Consider the following 13,904-nt stretch of genomic DNA (forward strand, 5'->3'; position numbering starts at 1 on the left):
AACAGTCTCTTTCGAGCCGGGATTTAAACATACAGCGAGTGGCTTGTTAGGCTAGCATTGTACCTCGAGACCAGCTCTTTAGTTTTATTTTTTTCACATAACTATGAACTTACTTCGTTTCCAACATCCTCTTTATGTGAATCCATGTCTACGTCTGATTCTGAAAACAGAAAAAAAGACACACTTCAGATTATGAAATTCCTGCAAAATATGTTCATTATTTAAAATATTCTTCAAAAAGGTATGAACCGTACATTTAAGCAGGAAAATCTAATCATTAATTTAAGTTAAATTACAATTATAACCTTAATTCATAGAATTTTTATCGTTTGTAATGAGCAAAGACTATAACATGGCTCCAATAATGAGTTATATATGTAGCTGCACCCAAATAATCCGTTGGGCTCCCTGATTTAGCGTCAAAATTTTTCGTCGTTAGGCGTCGTACACAAGTTACGTAACGCATGAAGGGGGGAGGGGGTTGAGTCTGTGTTGCTTATCGTTTGCTTGAAATTGAAAATTTTGGAGCGGGGTCAGGCTATTCAGCGTTTCGTAATTTTAGGGGGGGAGTCATATCGAACGTTACCTATCGTTACATAGGGAGGAGGGGTGAAGTGGTCCGAAATCTAGATTTTTAGTGTTGCGTAATTTGTGCACAATGCTTTACTTCCATTTAAACATTCATTGTGATGGCTGTAGATGTGAAAAAAAAAGATGTTTTTCTCCAATTTCAGTTTTTGGCGGTCATCTCTAGAACTAATTTTTACTTTTCCCTTCCTCGTGTTTCTGATTTCTTCTAGTATTTCAATGCTTTTGTAACCATATTCTGTGATCAGCTGCTAGTTTCTGATATTTTTTTTTAAGTTTTACCTTAATACTACAGTTTTCCCAAACAAATTCTCGATTGGGCGACATTGGTAGATTCCATTAAGGCACCTAAAAGTTAGATGGAAAATTTACATTCTATTAAAACACTAAAATTTTCCGAAAACATCATCACGAGCAACATAAAGTTTTCTATGAAAAGGCACTAAAAATCTAAATTTTCTATACATTTTTACAACTTTTGTAAAAGTTTTACTACAAAGTCATCAACCATTACAAAATGCATGTTTTACCTTTACCATATCCAACTGTTATAATTCTTCACATGTTACATACGCTGAAATGACTATCTTTAAACTGTCAATTTAAAGTATACACTTTTGTCTGTAAGAGTCTGCAAACAACCTTTTTTGATTGATTTACAGTAGTGTCGTAATAGCGGCTGACTTTGATAGTTTTTTTAAGTATTACTTGAATAGTTAATTCTTCAAACAATTTTCTCTGGGTTTTATGTTTTTAAAACAAGATACACTAGAATGCATCAACAGTAACGAAATCATTCAGAGTTATTTCAACCACGCAGAAAAAATTTTCTTGTATGACTAGTTTACTGCCGTTCTACACATATTTGTCTCATGCTCCAAATCAAGGTGTTATATCCAGCGTGATACATAAAGTAAACACGTGTTTACTTTTGGAACTTTCGTTTACTTCTGAGATCTTGTTCGGTGTATACATATCAGGGTGAACCCGGATGTCACGGTTTATAAAGACAGGGTGAATTGATACACTGAATCATAACAACTCTTCCCCTTTTTAATTGAAATTTACTTCATAACTCATTTAGCTCAAGTTCACCTTTGAAATTCTACGTCACATCTCACATTTTATAACTTAAATATGAGGCATTCAATAGAAAATGAATAAAAAAATATTTTTTAAGCATGTCATTTCCAATTTTACTGAAACTTATCTTTTTGATAAAGAGGACATTTTATGATATCAGTTCAAATCAATTTTTTTAACATATTGAAGATGGCAATATGAACTACCACCTGTCAAATTTTGGTGATGGTAAAATGGAAAACAAAAAAATTATAAACGTTTGTGTATTTTGACATTCTACTTAGACCTTTTTTATGTTTTTTTTCTAGCTGCACATTACAATGTTATAAATTATTGCTAAGAGCATGATACCAATCCAACGCGCTGTTTATGTAGCATAATCAATTATTTTTATCCTTAGTCTGTTGAGTTGAACATGTGTAATTCAACGGCGAACCCTGTTATCAGAAGGTTGTAAAAATAGCATGAACTCCCAAGGTAATCAATTTAGATAGTATGTGGTTCCCCGCGGCTCTGTGGTTAGCGATGTCGGTCGGCTAGCTCTCCCACACGGTTGTGATATCGGGTTCGATTCCCTATCGAGTCGAGGATCTTTTCGAGCTGGAAATTTTCTCGACTCAGCACTGGGGCACGGTGTATCGTTGTACTCATCCTACACATGCAAAATGTGCCAAAAAAACAATATCGATAACGAAATCTCTCAACTAATCTAGTTGATCGAGACCGCTATTAGCCCTAAGGCTAAGCGTGCGATATTGTTTTTATGTATTTATATCAAGTAAATCCAGATTTAGAGAACCGGGAGCTGGGAGATAGGGCAGAGACAGGTTTCTCTGCTAATCTGGCGCCACGCTACTTAGCAAATCAATGCTGATTCATCATTTCAGATTTCGCTGAGACTTTGAACAGCTGTTCCTTTTGAATAAAAAAGTTATTGATTGATATCAGTTCTTCATGTTGACTCACGACAGGTGTTTCAAAAGAGCCTATCCAAAAATGAACCTGATGAGTATATTATTCTATATCAGGAAAACGGTGTCTTCAGCAAAGTTGTAGGTAATAAAGTTGAGGTTCCAGGAAAAAATATACACTGTAAAAATTTTTTTCCTGTGCCAAATGTTTCAAATTGTCACAAAATGTTGGGGGAGCTGCGTAGCCGCAAGGTTACAGAGTCCGCTTTGTCAAGCGAATAGTCGTGGGTTCGAATCTTAGTAGAATCAGGCCATTTGAGGTCAAAACTGGACTTGAAGTATGGGTTCATTCTCAGGCTCACCAGACAGACTTAACGATTCAGAACCCCCACCCCTTCCTCTTCCTCCTCCGTGGACAACTGCCCATATAAATTCCAAATGTTTTATATAGACCGTGGGCATTACACAGACCCCCCACCCAAGTTGTCCACGTGGAATATGGATAGTCCCTTAGTACATTTCTTAAAAATTTAACCCATGACTGTTTATGTAAGTCACAGACACGTCAACCACAGACAACTAGTTGGACTTTTATTAATTGTTAATACGTTTGAGAATCAAAACAGCCACTAATCGCTAATAAATACACGCAGTTTCCCCTGAAGATGTCACTAATCAGTGACGAAACGTCGGACAATAAAAAACCAGATCGTTCTACTTGTTCAAGACTGCTCAGCCGAAATTACAACCAACCATCGTAAAATTACCAACAGTCGAACTTTCATAAACAATCATGGCTTCAAAAGAAGGCGGTTTCCATCGGTACACAGAAAAATGCTATGGACCAGAGCTGGTAGATGCAATGAAATTTTAGGCACGCAACAAAGCAAAATTACCTCACATGATTACACGCAAACAATACCTCATGAGATGCAAACAAAAAGGCATATCCCCACAACATCTTGTTCGTTCTTTGAGATGTACACGCGAGATTCTCTCACAAAATAGTCCGTACTTAATTAAACTGAATCGTGTCGTAGTAAAGTTCCAAAAAGCTCTGCTTAACATTGAAATAAAACAAACGTTTCACAACATAAAAAGCTTTTGCAGTACATAAACCAATCGAGAACCAAACTCAACTATAATACAGTTGATCAAAAACCGTTACGAAATTTTTCAACACTCAAGAAACAGAGTATCGCAAGATTCTCTACAGTCGAATGGAATCAACCAACAAAAAACTACACAAAACATTTTCTAAGATACAGCCTGAAGTTGCTTTACTAAAAAAATAGCGGAGCCCTACTTAACACAACCAAATTCCAGACGAGACTATAACACTCCTGAGTATGGGACCAAAATTTTCACCCAGCAATATTGAACAAATACTATTTACCATCCATTAGCAGACATGGAAGAAGTCATCATTACACATTCAGATGAAAAAACACAAAACGAAAACCATTGTAAAGTTATCATTGTAATTCAAAACTACATCAATGGCTTTAACTCACAGTCTGATGCCAACGAACCGCTAAACAAATTCTGCACGACGACGTACATGAAAACCTAACCATTCTTTACAAACCACCCAGAAATAAGTGTACTATCATCTGACAAAGGAAATAGGACAGTAATAATGTATGCAAATGACTACCATGATAAAATGACGGAACTTGCCTTCGACCAAGCAACCTACGAAAGACTACCGAGAGATCCGACTAGCAGTATTCAGACCAAAAACATAAATATAGCAAAACGACTTTTCAATCTAGACTTAATTGACAAAAAACCTCGAGACAGCTAACCATATGTAATGCCAGTTGTCAGAGGATATATGGCCAGCCGAAAGCTCATAAGGCAAACTTTCCAATACACCCTGTGATACTCAACATTACGTCACCAACATACCAACTATCCAAATTTATGGCAGAAATTCTCCTAATATCATTGAGCAGTAAATACAGCACCAAAAGCTAGTTCGAGATTTGCGAAAAAATTAACCGTACAACACTACCTGAGAAATACATAATAATCTCTCTGGACGTAGTATAACTCTTTACTAACGTCCCTAGAGCTCTGGTAACAAAAACGATATTTTACAGATGGAAGGAAATTTTAACCTACATAAATTTAGATTTGTTTCTTGAGATAATAGAATTGTGTATGGATTCAAGTTACTTCGGCTATAAGAACATATTTTATTCCCAAATACATGGCACCGCAATGGGCAGCCCGTTATCACCAATTCTCGCCGACATAGTATTGGACTCCGTGATAGAAAGCGCAATAAACTCACTCCCCTTCCGTGTTCCGTTTATTAAAAAATACGTAGACGATCTGATTTTAGCCATACCGGAAAATTCTAGCCAAATCGTGCTCAATGAGTTCAACAGCCAAGTAAATAGAATACAGTTTACCCTGGAGACCGAGCGAAACCAACATCTACATTTTTAGACCTGATGATAATAAGAAAAGACGACCAAACACTGTCAACAGATTGGTACGCAAAGCCAATCGCATCTGGGAGGATGTTGAACTACAATTCGTTCCACCAACTGAATTGCAAAATTAATACAGCCTGAAACTTTATCAACAGAGTAACAACATTTTCCACAACAAGCACCTACAAAGAACAAAAAACAATCATCTATAAACTACTTTAACAAAACAGCTACCCGAAAACCTTAATCAGTCGACTACTGCAACATAGAGCACAGAAAAACAACACCAAACGTGAAGATCTAACTGTCACCCAGTCACCAACGAATCAACTCGCCCACATAACACAACAGCAACCAGTCAGCATACACCACATAGCACCAGCCCTCAGTACACCACTACAAATCAACCATCCAACGAAGCATAAACCACAGAAGAAACAGCCAACCAGCCAACTTATCTACTCAATAGAGATGGTCGGGTTTGATGTTTTTCAAACCCCTACCCGACCCGAACCCGATCATTTTTTCGGTCGAAACCCGAGCCCGACCCGAACCTGAAACTTTTTTTTCGTTCAAACCCGAACCCTAGATTTCATAGATTTTATAGTCGGGTTTCGGGATTTCATACCCAAACCCGACCTGAACATTTTCAAACCCACCCGAAAATATTTTTTTCACAAAACTCGAACCCGACCCGAACCCGACACTTTCGAAAATCTTCAAACCCGAGCCCGACCCGAACCCGTCGGGAACGGGTCGGGCTCGGGTTTCGGGTCTCGGATTTTCAAACCATCTCTACTACTCAACATACAGCATAGCACCATACAACAGCATAGCACTCTGAGCCAATCATCCAACGATGCATCAGGCACCGAAGGTAAACCGAGCCAGCCGACACCGCACCAAGTAAGCACAAAAGCAACAACATCACAGTCACAGCAGCCAACATATCGATCAGTAACTTATGTCCAAAAACTCACTGAAAGACTGAAGAAAATATCAACTCCCGACTATGCACACATCACTATCAGCAGCAGATACGGCACAACACGGTTTCCCAATTACACACGGACCACACGGTAGTCAAAGATCTGAAAATAAAAGAAGAAGAAGACACAAATCCAACGAAAATAAGCTACAGCAGATACTCAGTGCCAGCACTAACACTAAAAGAGAGCTGGACGAGTTAGGAGAAAAAACGGCACTCATTAACCCCTGTATTCAACACAAACACAGTTTTGACTTTAGTCGAACCACTATTATCGATCATAGCACCCGCACCCATATCCTACCATTTTTAGAAATGTGTCATATACACAACACGCCTAATACTGTCAACAAGCGAGTTGATCTCGGTGGACTCAACACAGCTTACGCAGCAGTTCTGTCTAGTCCTATACCTAATACCAATGCTCTAGCCAATTAGTTCCTTCTCTGTCTTTTGAATCTCACCACGAGTAACACAGATGTCTTACCTCCCGGATCCCAACTATTCCTCATAACGTTACCATCCGCCATCGCAATAGGTCCACAGCAAATAGGTTTGTTAGTTTATTTAAAATATTTATAAATCAAAAATTGTACCCCAGACTTTTATGGACACTAATATTGTAGAATGTACCCCGAATCGCCCCAATTAATGTTGACGATAAGCTCTAAAACGCATACAGACAAGGAACGAACAAGAATTATGTAAGTCACAGACACATCAACCAGAGACAACTAGCTGGACTCTCACCAATTGTTAATAAGTTTAAGAATCAAATCAGCCACTAATCGCTAATAAATACCCACAGTTTCCCCAGATGTCACTGATCAGTGACGAAACGTCGGACAGTAAAAAAACAGATCGTTCTACTTATTCAAGACTGCTCAGCCGAAATAACAACCAACCATCGTTAAAAATTCAATTTACTTTACATTTTGAAAACAACAATACTATCTACCAAAATTTGGTGCGGGTAGATAGAGAAATAAAAAAATTAAAATCTTTAAACAAAATATTTTTTATCTGATCCAAAATGGTTTGTTAGATTTATGTTATGGCTTCAGGAATGTTGTAGATAGTAATTTTGTCGTTTCAGAAAAAATAAAATAATAATTATAAATTTAATATCTCAACACCCACCTTTTGAAGATTTTTTACAAAAACTACATATTATTAGCTACAATTTAATGCTTGTTCAAACATGGTAAAATAAAAACTAAAAAAGTTATGATAGAAAAAATTTTTGAAATATTTTTTACAGTGTATTTTTTTTAAGGGTGAAATTATTATCTACAATTTTTCCAGAGACACTCAAAAACCGTTTAGACGCTAGAAAAATTTCTTATCATTATTAGGCATTCGGCGCAAAAATAAATACAGTCATGGAGAAAAAAATAATTACACTTGCAGTGTTGGACGATTTTCCGTATTTGCACAGTAATTTTAATTGTTGTATGATGTTATATTACGCCATTAAGATCTGCAGACACTCTTTTTGAAAGAAGAACGGAGAAATAACTGGAGAAATTTCTTTGTCGGCGATTCCGATTTTTTTTGCGTGAGTTAGTGCTTTTAAAGTGGCGTAAAAAATAAATACACTATTGAAATATATATACAAAACAATCCAAATTAGCTTTATTTCCCTACATATTATTAGCAAAGTGATTTTTTACGTTACAAAACTCACTTTCAAAATTTTGTGGCCTGTTTTTTGTTTTGTAAAGCCATATTCAATCTTCGTGGAATGTTTACCCCCAGGTTTTCACGAGTAGAAGCTGAACTAGCATTTCACGGTGCCTGTCCGACGTTCCATAAGTCTGTTTTATTCTTTGGATGATGCTTTGCAACCTAGACTTTCCCAATCTTCCATAGAATTTCTAAAGGATTTTAATTAGGAGTCTGCGCTGGTCAAACTCATAATTTTATATTTTCGTTTGAAAATCATCTTCGTGTTTTCAATACTGTATGTTTAGGATCGTTATACTGCATAGAGATTCAGCAAAGTGGCATGTTTTCTTCGGCATATAGAAGCAACATCGACCACCTAGGTACACAGGAAACTTTATTCTACTTCAAAAGCGACAAATTTTGGCATTAACTGAATTTTCTAAAAAGTTTTTAGACTAGGGTGCAACTAAATGGCACATCGTGTTTTTGTCGGATGAGTCGAAATTTAACCTTTCTGGTTCAAACGGTCAGCAGCTGGTGAAAAGACCGGTGAATACTGCCTTCAACGCACAATTAACCACGAAAGTAGTAAAATTTAGAAGTGACCACAGAACGGTGTAATACTGTTTTCTGATGCTGGTATGGAACCCATTGATTTTATAACATAGACTATGAATACTAACGACTGTGTAGATGTTTAACGTTGCGCAATGCTTCCGTATGCCAAAGAAAACATGCTTCTTCGTTGGAGAGTAACGATCCTAAACATACAGCATTGAAAACACGAAGATAATTTTTAAACGAAAATATAGAATTATTAGTTTGACCAGCGCAGACTTTTAATTTAAATCCTTTAGAAATTCTCTGGAAGATTGGGAAAGTCTAGGTTACAAAGCATCATCCAAAGAATAAAACAGACTTATGAAACGTCGGGCAGGCAGCGTGAAATCAAAAACATCATATCAAGAAGACTGGGAACTCTGCCTGAGATTGAGCGACAGTTTTGGCAGCGCAGTCTTTCGAGTAAAAGTGGAACTGACGCATGCTAGTGTGTGTGCTGGCGATGCGAATGCAAGCCGATCGCACAGGTTGGACCACCACGTACGCCCACTCTGTCTTTGCAGCGATGCAAACTTCCACCTTCAATAGATGGAGTGCGCTGTTTAATTTGACGCTTGTCATTTGTATAGGATCGATCCAGAGATGCCAGTCTTCTTGATATGATGTTTTTGGTGAAATGCTAGTTCAGCTTCTACTCGTGAAAACCTGGTGGTAAACATACCCGGAAGATTGAATATGGCTTTACAAAACAAAGGACAAGCCACAAAATTTTGAAAGTGAGTTTTGTAACGTTTAAGGTCACTTTGCCAACGATATGTAGAGAAATAAAGCTAATTTGGATTGTTTCTATGTATATTTCAATAGTGTATTTATTTTTGTCGCCACTTTAAAAACACTAACTCACGCAAAAATGTTTCGGAATCACCGACAAAGGAATTTCTCCAGTCATTTCTCCGTGCCTCTTTTAAAAAGAGTGTCTGCGGGTCATAATGACGTAACATAACATCATACAACAATTAAAACCAGTGCCCAAATACAAAAAATTACCCAACACTGCAAGTGTATTTATTATTAACTCCATGACTGTACGTTACTCATCAATCACATTTTTGGATTAGCTCTTTTAAAATAGCAGTCGTGAATCGACATGAACATCATAAAACAAACCTTTTTATACAGTCAATCCAGTATTATGGGCCAAACAGTAGGGTAGAACCGTACAAGACGCACTATTGGATAAGATGGCCCATGCTATTAATTCCCCAAAATACTTACACATGCAGCATTTTATGACGAAATTCTTCGCTTTTCCCAGCTTCTCTACAGTTCTCATATAAAAAAGTGTGTCATAATGACTAAATTACTCAAAAAACTGTACAATTGCCTGTGGCTCTGTCCAACATGTAATTATTCATGAATTTTATTTAAGCTTTTTTAACTGACTAGTCAATAATACAAAAAACTATGGTTCCCCTAACCTTTACACTTTCGGAGTTTATAATACTATGAGTATTTCAAATTATTTCACTAACTTTCACCAACTTTTACCTAAAAACAATCAAAATTAAAATTGGGGCAGAATACATTATGAAGAGCTTACAGGAGATTGCTTGACAACTTAGAGCATGTTCCACTATTATTTATTTTACTTTCGAGACTTCAAGCGCTTCTCACTTCGTGTGCTTATTTCTGCTAAAGGCATATTAGCCACCTGCTTTGGAGCATACTGACCTTTGTTGTGGTGCGTTTTGGTCACGGGCTTGTTTGGCGGCATTGGTAATTTGTACCAGGGATGTTACGGATGTGATTTTTCAGACATCTGCAGATGCGAATGCGGATGCGGATATGTGATTACGGATGCAGATGTTGATGCGGATGTCAATTTTCATGCGGATGTTCCGCATTCGCGAATGCGGATGCGGATATCCGTAGCATCCCTTGTGTTTTATTTTGCTTATTTCACATAACGATGCCCCTCCCCAGTGCAAAAGTTATTTGGGCGAGCAGTAAATAAACCAAGGAAAATTTTTCTGCAATATTTTATGAAGCGATATTTTTTTTCAATATCCGCATGGTATGATGCGGATGCGGATGCGGATGTCAATTTTCATGCGGATGTTGCGCATTTGCGGATGCAGATGCTTTTTTAACTTTTTTCGTATCGCCTGAAATGGCAGGACGAAAAAAGAAACCACGCATCCCTGCGGGGAGGAAAAGAGAGGCATCTCTTTCCGACACTTCGAGTGTCTGTAGTGACAATCCTTTTGATATTTTGCCTGAGCAAGAAGCTGGTGAAATGGAAGTTATTAGTAATGAAACTATACAAAATGTAAATTCTTTTAAAAAGGAGAAAGTTCCACCTATTGTGGTAACTATTTCTTCTGAATTCAATATTTTCAAAAAGGAACTTTCAAAGTTTGTTTCTGACGATACCTATCAAATTGGCCGTAGAGGCGAATGCCGCTTATTAGCCGACTCTATTAAGGGTCGTAATCGTCTTATTCAGTATTTAACTGGAAAGATGTATAAATTTTTTACATATGACACTAATAGCGCCAAGCCGTTCAAGGTCGTATTGAAAGGTCTCACCAACGATGATGAGATCAAACTTACTTTAACAGAATTGCGTGGCATAGCCCCTACCCAAGTAATTCTAATTAAACAAAAATCTTGAGGCGAAAACAGCCAGCGAACTGGAATTTCCCTTGTTTATTATTTAATTCATTTTAACCGCAGTGAGGTTAATAACTTAAAATTTATTGGAAAAGCACATGCTTTATATAACGTGCGTGTAAAGTCGGAAGTTTATAGGAAGTTTGGCGGGGGTGAAAAGCATATCACCCAATGCCGTATTTGCCAACGTTATGGCCATGGTTCAAAATTCTGTAACATGGACCAAAAATGCCTCATTTGTGGAGACTTTTCTCACAAAGAGGACACATGTCCTGTGAAAGAGAGTAAAAATTTTCGCTGTGCGAATTGTAACGGCGACCATATGTCAAATTTTTACCAATGCCCAGTTCGTTTAGCAATTGTTAAGGCAAGGCAAGGTCAACAAATATCAATTTCCCAATCAAAACAAACTTCAAAACAAAATTCTCCAAGCGTACCAGTACCACCCACTTTTTCTACTCCTTTGCATACTCGTTTAATATATGCACAGGTTACAGGTAGTTCGAACATTCTACCGCCTAATGTTGGTAGTTCGAAAATGACCGTTAATATGGGAGGCAAGCAAAATACGATGAAAAATAAACGTACACCTATTACCCCAGTTAATATTGCTACCGAAAATATTTTTTCTAATGTCAACTGCCTGGGGCCTATTACGGCAGGTAAACTTTCTTTTCTGCAACAGGCAATGTTCGATCTCATGAACGCCATGTTGTAGGCGAAATCAATGTTTGAAGCCATTCAAATAGGTACAAATTTTACAATTAAAATTGTTTCTAATTTAAAATTTAGCAATGATTTTAAATAAACCGATCAAAATTTTAAATTGGAATGCTCGCTCATTGAAGGCCAACGAGAATGAGCTTTTTAATTTTTTAACAGTAAATAATGTGCATATTGCTATTATAATTGAAACATTTTTGAAACCTAACATCAAATTAATATATGATCCCAATTACGTGGTTCATAGATATGATAGGATTCAATGTTCCGGCGGTGGAGTTGCAATTGTTATTCATCGTCGAATCAAACATCGTGCTCTTCCCCATCTTGAGACGAAAGTTATTGAAACTATGGGAATTGAAGTTCAAACTGAACTTGGGACTTTATTTATTGCCGCAGCATATTTACCATTTCAATGCACACGCGAGCACAAAAATTATTTTAAAGGTGATTTACAAAAACTCACCAGAAATCGTTCGAAATTTTTTATAATAGGCGCTTTTAACGCTAAACTTCGATCATGGAATAATTCTCAAAGTAATTCCAATGACAACATTTTATTCAATGGTTGTTCTTCAGGATACTATTCTATTTTGTCTCCGAATAGTCCTACATGCTTTTATTCTGTAAGAAACCCATCAACAATTGATTTGGTGCTAACAGATTTTGATCACACATGCTGACTTTGATTCTGACCATCTTCCAATAACTTTTTCTTTATCACATGAATAAGTTTTTAACCCTATGAGCTCTGTTTTTAATTATAACAAGGCTAATTGGGAAAAATACAAAACTCATATTGATGCCAGGAGTTATTCTGTTCCAAAGGCTCAAGTGAAATTTGATTCACCAATAATTGACGAAAATCTTCAACTTCTAATTCGTTTGAAAAATGTCCGCAGACGTCAATATCAACGTTCTCGTGACCCTGTTTTTAAAACTGTTTATGAAGATTAACAGCAAGAGATTAAACATAGATTTACTCTTCTGAGAAATCAAAATTTTGAGACTAAAGTTGAAAAATTGAAACCATATTCAAAACCCTTTTGGAAGCTGTCGAAGATTCTTAAGAAACCTTCAAAACCTATTCAAGTTTTAAAAGATGGTGAACGTTTTCTTGTATCCAATGAACAAAAGGCTCAAAGACTTGCTCAGCAGTTTGAAAGTGTTCATAACTCAAATTTGAATTTGGTGAGTCCAATTGAAAATGAAGTCACACGTTAATTTGATTTAATTTCTTCCCAGAATTTTTTAGCTGCAGAAATAAATGAAACTAACTTGAATGAGATTGAATCAATTATTAAAAATTTCAAAAATATGAAAGCACCTGGTGACGATGAAATCTTTAATATACTAATCAAACATCTCCCTTAGAGCACAATGGAATTTTTAGAGAAAATTTTCAATTGCTGCTTCAAAATTGCATATTTTCCCAAATTATGGAAAAATGTAAAAATTACTTCAATTTTAAAACCGGATAAGAATCCAGCTGAAGTTTCAAGTTATCGACCAATCAGTTTGCTTTCTTCAATAAGTAAACTGTTTGAGAGAATTATTCTTAACAGAATGATGTCACACATCAACGAAAATTCAATTTTTGCAGATGAACAGTTTGGATTTCGCCATGGGCATTCCACTACTCATCAATTGCTCAGACTTACTAACATGATAGTAGCTAACAAATCTGAAGGTTATTCCACTGGAGCTGCTCTTTTAGACATAGAAAAAGCATTCGACAGAGTTTGGCATAATGGTTTGATTGCGAAATTGCAAACTTTCAATTTTCCAATTTTCCTAATCAAAATTTTAAAAAATTATCTTACTGATCGAACTCTGCAGGTTGTCTATCAGAATACAAAATCTGATAGATCAGAGCAGGTGTACCTCAAGGTTCAGTCTTGGGTCCAGTCCTGTACAACATATTCACTTCAGATCTTCCTGATTTGCCTCCAGGATGCACAAAGTCATTGTTCTGCGATGACACAAGCATTTCCGTAAAAGGAAAAAGTCTTCGTGTCATATGCAGTAGATTGCAGAAAAGTTTAAATATTTTTTCTTCCTACTTGCAAAAGTGGAAAATCTCTTCCAATGCTTCTAAAACTCAAATGATAATTTTTCCGCATAAGCATAGGGCTTCTTTCCTCAAGCCAAACAATAATCACGTTGTTAAGATGAATGGGGTCATTTTAAGTTGGTCTGACAAGATTGAGTACTTAGGGCTAATTTACGATGAAAGACTTATTTTCAAAGAGCACATTGAGAGTA

The 13,904-nt window shown here is 36.6% G+C and overlaps 1 protein-coding gene across 6 annotated transcripts in view; it reads right to left on the reverse strand.

Moving 5' to 3' along the window:
- The window catches only part of LOC129717837 (uncharacterized), a 159,017-nt gene that overhangs the window by 89,789 nt on the left and 55,324 nt on the right, over positions 1–13,904 (reverse strand). For all 6 annotated transcript variants that reach the window (XM_055668043.1, XM_055668041.1, XM_055668045.1 and 3 more), the window contains one exon: positions 114–160. In XM_055668043.1, the coding sequence (XP_055524018.1) occupies positions 114–160 (47 nt within the window). The remainder of the gene's footprint in view (positions 1–113; positions 161–13,904) is intronic.

This window comes from Wyeomyia smithii, chromosome 1, assembly GCF_029784165.1.
Source record: "Wyeomyia smithii strain HCP4-BCI-WySm-NY-G18 chromosome 1, ASM2978416v1, whole genome shotgun sequence".
Classification (NCBI taxonomy): domain Eukaryota; kingdom Metazoa; phylum Arthropoda; class Insecta; order Diptera; family Culicidae; genus Wyeomyia; species Wyeomyia smithii.